The following is a 7,397-nucleotide window of genomic DNA, read 5'->3' as shown; positions in this document are numbered from 1 at the left end:
TTAGCATATTATCGTAGGTATATTGGTCTTTTAACAAATTTAAATTTAAGAACATTATCTGCTGCAGTGTACAGTTTTTATGATCCTTAACATACCTACCTCATAATTTTGCATACATCAAAAAAATCTATTAGCAATGTAATAAATATTTCTACAATGGTGACTGCCACTTTTTTTTTCACAAACCGAAGAGTAACAATTAAAATATGATTTATTAAATACATTAAGCAATTTTTATTTTGGGTAGCATCATAAATTATATATAGGTACTTTAAATGTTTGTTGCATCTTCATGTAGATATATAATTTGATTTTAACCTTATTATTATATTATGTATAGAATCAAATAATATCCAAACAAAAATTCCTAATGATTAATGATTTTATTGACTTAAGAGGACATGATACCCGCATGTGTTGTCTCTATTTTACAAATGTGTAACAGAAATTTTTATGCTCAGTAGAACACATATAGCTCTGTTAGTTTAAAATTTAGATTGAATTGACCTCCAATAAAATTTTAAGGTAAGGTATTATCTAGACAACCTCATAAGCTTTTATCATATTATAATTTTTATAGCAAGTTATGAGTATTTTAAGATGTAAGAACAATTTTAAAATACTCATAGTAACCTTGCCTTTAAATTGCATTAGAAGTAAATTCACTCTAATTTTTTAACTAACAGATCTACACCTATTCTGCTGAGCGTACATTTGTTATATTATGAATTTGTAAGACAGAGACAATACATGAGGGTATCAAGTACTCTTAGACAGTAAATATAAAATTAATTATACTTAACAGCATTACCAAGTTGTTAATTTGTTAAGTTTCTTAATGATATACTATTTTAATACAAATAAGAAAACACCTGACAGCAGATAAAAACCTAGTCTGCACATTCTCGTCTTACCATGAATAATTGCTCCTGTACTTTGTCAATAATGGGTAACCAATATAAATCAGTTTGCTTAGGGGATCCTAACATCATTTGGTACCTTAATTCTACTCTTATTTGGAACAAGATAATAATTGTGTTAAATACTTTTTCTCGTGATATTACATAAGATTTAATTTTGAGAATCAGATGTTTTATTTAGAATGCAATTACAATTTGGCATTTGCACTAATTAAATTATTAGAGCACCAATTATGAAAAAATATATTCTTTTTTGAAATATTTGTCAGCATTCTAAGAGTAGTCGAAAAAAAAAAAATGCATTGATTTTATTGAAAACCGGGTGTCAAATTGAGTAACTGGTTTAATTCATAGCAAGAAGCAAAAAAAAAAAATTATAAATGATTGAATAAAAAACATTCAATAATGGAAATGAAAAATATTTCCTCAAATGTATTACCATTTTACAAAATAACAGTAGTATCATGAAAAAGTAGAAGACAGATATTTAACTTTTAAAAGAAAAGGAACTAAATAAATGTTATCCTATTCCATCATATAAATAATGCCTAGTTATCTTTATTACAAAAGTGGTTGTTAAATGGATTTGCACGTAGATAGCATTTAACATAGATGTTAAATTTTCCACACATCAGGTATTATCAATAGATCAACACGTCATTAAAAAAGAAGAAAAAATAATAAGAATAAGGCCAACAATCCATATCTTATCTTTTTTTTTTTTTTTTATCATCTGGCAGCAGCTGGAATTCGCATATATGATTTTCTAAACTCCTCCAATTTGTTAACTAATTTTTTTCTCTTAAACCTAAGGGCTTCAGCAATAATGTCATTAACATAAGTCAATTGGATAGACGCTGGACCCTTTAATGTACTCAAACAATGGAATAATGCTGTATAATCTGAAAAGAAAAATGTAAAAAAAGCAAAAATATTGTTTTATTAGTAAAACAGATTTACCTATTATTTTCAATATATAATTACACATATTATTTACTCACAATTTTTCAGAAGGCGAATGACGCCAAATTAAAATATGAATTATACTTACTTTGACCAGGACGTTTAACTTCAATGAATAAAAGTTTCCTAACTTTTGCATTGTGTTGCTTGATGTCTAACAACTCTTGTTTGGACAATTCATCAATTTCTTGATTCATATTTGCAGTAATTGTTAACAAGTGTTGACGAACAGAATTTCCTTCTGAAATTACTGGAACATGGTTACATATATCGTTTGGCATGATTTCATCATCATCAGTATCATCATTAAAATTATTTTCATATGGTTCAAGAATTGGTGGTGGAGGTGATGGGCACATAGCCCTAGGATAACATTCACCATTAACTGGAATTTGAGTTTCTTCATCTAAAATTGTAATAAAACAAAACGTTAAATAATGATTATGAAAATTCTTTTCTTTAGTTAACTTTAACACATTGACTGCCAGCAGTTATCTAAGATTCTTTTTTTTAAATAAGTGATCGCTGGTGCCCATAGTCCATTACTATTACACGACATAGCTGCTGGCATCGTAATTAAATGATTTTGCATTTACTATTCCAGTGTTACAATAATGCACTAAAAGGCCTCGATGGCATAGCAAAAATCATTACAATTTTTATGATGTTATTAACAGGCTTTTCTTTTTATATTTTTTCAAATATAATGGCAAATACAAATTTGGAATGATAGTGAAAAATATACACCATGACTTGCCCGGAGAAAAATGCCGCCCGATGGTCGAGGATCAAACCCGGTTCGGCTGAGCCACAGCCGACGCATTAGACCACTCGGCCACCTCGTCCCCACCACAGTCAATGTGCTTAAGAATAATATAATTAATATGATATTAATTGAATAAAAGTAATTTATGCAATAAATATTACAAAAAAAGTAAAAATAGATAAAATATATTATATTAAAAGAATAGAACATTATGTTAGTCAAGTCAAACCTGTTTCTCCTCCATTAGGTAAAAGTATAGGCGGAGTTTCCACTACTGAATTGATAGGATTGAAAGGGGCAGGTGATGGTGATCTAGGTCGAGGTGATGCACATACATGACGCGGTAAAGGTCCAGGTTTTCTTCGTGTAGGACTACTATCTAAAGTTCTTTTAGATCCAGCTCTAGGACTTGATGATCCACTGCCTGTTCCAACCATGTCAACATCAGCTTCGTCTACCATCATTCTCTGTAGAAAAAATAATCAAAGAGTATAATATACAGAAAAAAAAATCTATATAATATGTAACACTAACTTTATCAATTTTGAAAGGATTTCCAAACATGTGTTGTCTGACAGGCATAGACTCAACTTCTCGTAATGGTGATGTCATACGTTTTAAATATTCTTGATAGTTACCCATTTGACTAACAGGCATCGAATGCACCAGATCTAATTTTATATATTATAAGACATAAATAAAACAAGAAATATTGTTTACATTTTTTAATTTACATACCATCCTCAAAAAACCTGGTTTGAGAGAAATGTGAAAAATTATTTTGCATGTTTTTGACTACTTCTAAAAGTTTACTTCTTGAAATGTCAAAGGGATTACGAAAACCAGAACCGCCAGTTTTATTACATTCTACATTTTTTCTTTTAGCTGTACCTACTACATAGTTATTAAAGTCATTTAATTGTTCTCGTAGATGAATGAATTTATCTGAAATTAATTATAAAAATAAAATTTATTTTGTCATTAAAAATAATATTTTTTATTACTTTGTAGTTGAGGATTTGTTGTCATATCTTTTTTGAGCAATGATATGTGATTTACCCGTACATAATCAGCCAAATTTAAATTTGTTTTAGCAGTTTGTTTGTTAGTAACTTCAGTGCATAATCTATAGCATAAAAAGTATATTTTTACCTGTTAAGTAAAATCAATTTAAATACAAATTATTATTGTAATATACAAAATACCTATCATATTCCGTTTTGGCTTGGGTCTTGAGACGTTTTAAATAACTTAATACAGAGTAGCTTAATGAAGCATTGTCTGCAGTGTCTGGCACTAATGAAGTCACTACAGTACTAGGCACACCCATTCTTGTTAATGCTCTTCTTAAAGGCTAGAAATAGAATTTATTTTAATAGTAAATAACTAAATAAAGTTATACATTGAAATTATTTACAGCATTATAATATCCTGGAGTACTTCTTAAATAAGCTTGAAATTGAGCCCGCCATTCAGGAGTTTGTTTTAATCTATGTACTTTGATCAACTCATCAAGAATAGGCAAGAGTAGTGGGTAATTATAGGGTAATACAAAAAGATTAACACAGGATAAAGTTGTGCTAGCTTTTAAGTAACCAAATGGATGCATCACTTCTGGAGTTTTATAACTGTTAGCAACAAAAACCTAAAATAATGAAAATAATAAAAGTTAATTAATTTTAAATTACAACGCTTATTTTTAATATTGATTACCTGCCAACAAAGTGTAGGTTGTTTTCTTGATAAAATAAATTGTGTTAGTGGACATGGTTCTAATTCATATTTGTCAAAGGGTAAACTTTCTATCACCATAGGTTCTTGGTTAACACAGGAAAACTTAACTGTTGGATGAGCACATCTTGGTGGCTATTATAATTAACAAACATTGAATTTATTTAAAAATAAAATAGAAGTTAAATTAAATATAATACACATTATGATAGCTAATAGTAAATACCAAAGAATTCATAGTATTTTCAGGCCAATATGATTCGGGTATAGGCCAAAAACCCATAGGAAATCCTTTTTGAGCAGATTTTGGAACATGAATTAGCTTACGGCAATTATGCCACGCATTGGAAGGTGGTTGAACAATATTGGGAATACCATTCACTTTATTCTAAATAAAAATGTAATATTAATCATAAATTAAATAAATTAAGAATTATTTACGCAATCTTACTCCATTTTGATGATTGATATGGTCAGTCGTTCCAAAGCCTATTTTTCCAAATTCTTCATAACCAATGTCTATATCCATGCCATTTTCTTTGTCAATTATTGGTAAAGGTTCTGGACCAATTTTTTCAAAATTTATTACTACACCACTTTGTATTTTTTGCACTAAACTATCAATGCATTGCATTAATACCCTCTGTGAAGTGATACAATATGACCTACCTAATACAAAAAAAAATATTCACATAGGTAACAAATAAACAAATATTTTTTGTTAATAAATTAAGATCATTGTATTAAATATAATAATGAATCCTAAACTAAGTTAAAAGTTTTAGCTAATATAATATAGTTGAAATTTTAAATAAAAAAATTATTTGATACCTCCAGTGACTTCGCACATAGCATCAATAGGAGATGTATCATTGGCAACTAGTCCAGTATCACGATCCACAGTTGGTGTGCCAGACATTCGTAATACTAAAGAAAATAATCTTTGATCCCAACGAAATGGTTCTCTAGTCATTTCCCATCCAGGTATGGGGTTTGTCATGGGTAGGTTAAATTCATCAACTACATTTGATGCATTTGATAAACGCCCACCATCAGTTATAACTACAATAATACATGGTTCCAAAAAAAATGGAGAACGACCCTGACCATAAGTGTCTATACCACTTTGCATACGATTTATATTTAATATATCAAACACATTTTTAAGTGCTAAGCCCAAAGTAGTCATTTCAGCACAGCGCAAATTCTTCAATTGGTTCATGAATGCACCAATGTTTTCTTTCCAACCAGCCTAAAAAATAAACAAATTATAATTAAGTATATGAAAAATTATATATAACACATAGGTAAATGTCTGTATTAAAAATCATATAATGTCTTTGCAAGTTAAAGGTAATTGAAAGAATATAATACATAGGTAACAAATACAGTTATTAATTCAAATTCAAGGTTTAAAATTTAATGTTTTTGAAAACATATATTTATTTGAACAGACGTGATACAATTTTATGTTTCAAAACAATTAATATGAGTATGGGAAGTTCTTTCAAAAGAAAATTCTTCAACTACATAGGCATCATCATAGTTGTAACTGGAGTATCCAAAGACTCTCCCCCTACCAATTTGTTTTAAAGTAGTAACATCTTAGTAGTAAAGATTGTTTATGCGCTACCTTTTGTATTGTGAATAATTAATATTATATTTTCGTTTAAGTACCAATAACAAGATTAAAGTTTTATATGTTGAACGTAAAAATTATGAATTTAGTAACTATATATTATCTAAATTAAAAATATATTATTGTTTTAAGTTATGGCCTTGGGTATTGATATTCATTATAATAAATAATATAATAACAAATGATAAAGAGATTAACAATTGTTTGGTCAATATAAACAAACAAATATTCTTGTTAGGCAGGTACATAAATATGATTTTAAATTTCACTTATAATTTCTTCACATGTCATATGTGCCATACTTTAGCACTTTCCCTCAAGATTTTCTTAAGTGTTTAAACGACCTGTCCAAGTTTGTTTGTTACCCATAGTTTATGAATCATTTTTAGAGATTAACAATAATATATTAAGAAGTTATGATAGTAGGTATTTAAAAGGTACCTTGATGTTGGCTGGCGGTTCTTCAAACGTTAACAACATGTATCTATCGCCTCGGCTCTCTGAAGATCGCTGTCTCACCTATATCAAAGGAATATAAAAAAAAAAATTAAATAAAACAACCACTTGGGTCGGTGATTTATTGCGGCGTGTAAAGGCGGCAAATAAACCGACGAGAAGGGCGACGTGCGGGTGGGCTGAGGCACAAACCTTCACAAAGGACTCGACGGCCCCTTTGGCGATGTCTAAGAGCGTCGGCCGGCCACCCATGTAAGTCCGCTGGCACATGGACGCCGAGGTGTCAATGAGGAATACTATGATAGTCATGCCTCAGGAGTGGCGGGGTCGTGTAAAAGAATTCAAAAATGGTCAGAGTGATGCATATTTTGAAACCGAAACAGCGAGAAGCGAGGCAGACGAATGCGACTAGGAGATGACGTTATCGCTATCGACACGAAACGTGGTACGGAGCGGTCAAGATCAAAAGTGAACAGCGACGGCCATTTTAGACGGTCGTCTGTAGGAATTCGGTGCCTGTGCGATTGAGAAACTGCAAGTGGAGCGCGCGCAACCGTCGTTCAACAGCCGACTTGTAACATTGCGTCGTTGTCGAAAATGATCATAGTAAATGAGCTCGCCGAGAGAGGCTTGTCGATTCCGCGAGAGCGCGCTGTACCGGCGGCGAGTAACCCGTTCGACCACCGCTGCGGGAAATCAACAAAATTGGTGCGTACTGCGTATGGTATTGCCTATTGCGGCGTTTGCTGATTGAGGGGTGTGTAGTTTTTTGTGCTTGCGTCTGTGGGGTGGTGGGAGGGATAAATCATAAATCGACGACCAGACGATGTTCAAACTTCTAAGTTCGAACTGACCAATTGAGTGAACTGACGATTTATAATTAAGTGATTTGCGACCATAGGGCATACCACGGCATAGACTT

General features: G+C 31.1%; 1 protein-coding gene across 1 annotated transcript; it reads right to left on the bottom strand.

Moving 5' to 3' along the window:
• On the bottom strand, window positions 1-7,080 carry IntS6 (integrator complex subunit 6). The gene is made up of 14 exons (XM_015521337.2): window positions 6,668-7,080; window positions 6,461-6,538; window positions 5,212-5,632; window positions 4,832-5,049; window positions 4,607-4,768; window positions 4,363-4,515; window positions 4,067-4,294; window positions 3,855-4,003; window positions 3,654-3,775; window positions 3,388-3,594; window positions 3,184-3,320; window positions 2,879-3,116; window positions 1,972-2,289; window positions 1-1,822 (listed from the first exon to the last, which is right to left on the bottom strand). Exons 1-14 carry the CDS (start codon window positions 6,782-6,784, stop codon window positions 1,650-1,652), a joined length of 2,721 nt encoding a protein of 906 aa, XP_015376823.2. The 5' UTR covers window positions 6,785-7,080; the 3' UTR covers window positions 1-1,649.
• Between the last annotated feature and the right edge of the window lie 317 nt (window positions 7,081-7,397).

The sequence above is a fragment of the Diuraphis noxia genome, unplaced genomic scaffold (genome assembly GCF_037042655.1).
Source record: "Diuraphis noxia isolate RWA-SAM2 unplaced genomic scaffold, SU_Dnox_SAM2 contig0004, whole genome shotgun sequence".
In the NCBI taxonomy this organism is placed as follows: Eukaryota; Metazoa; Arthropoda; class Insecta; order Hemiptera; family Aphididae; genus Diuraphis; species Diuraphis noxia.
This window is presented reverse-complemented; position numbering and strand designations above follow the sequence as displayed.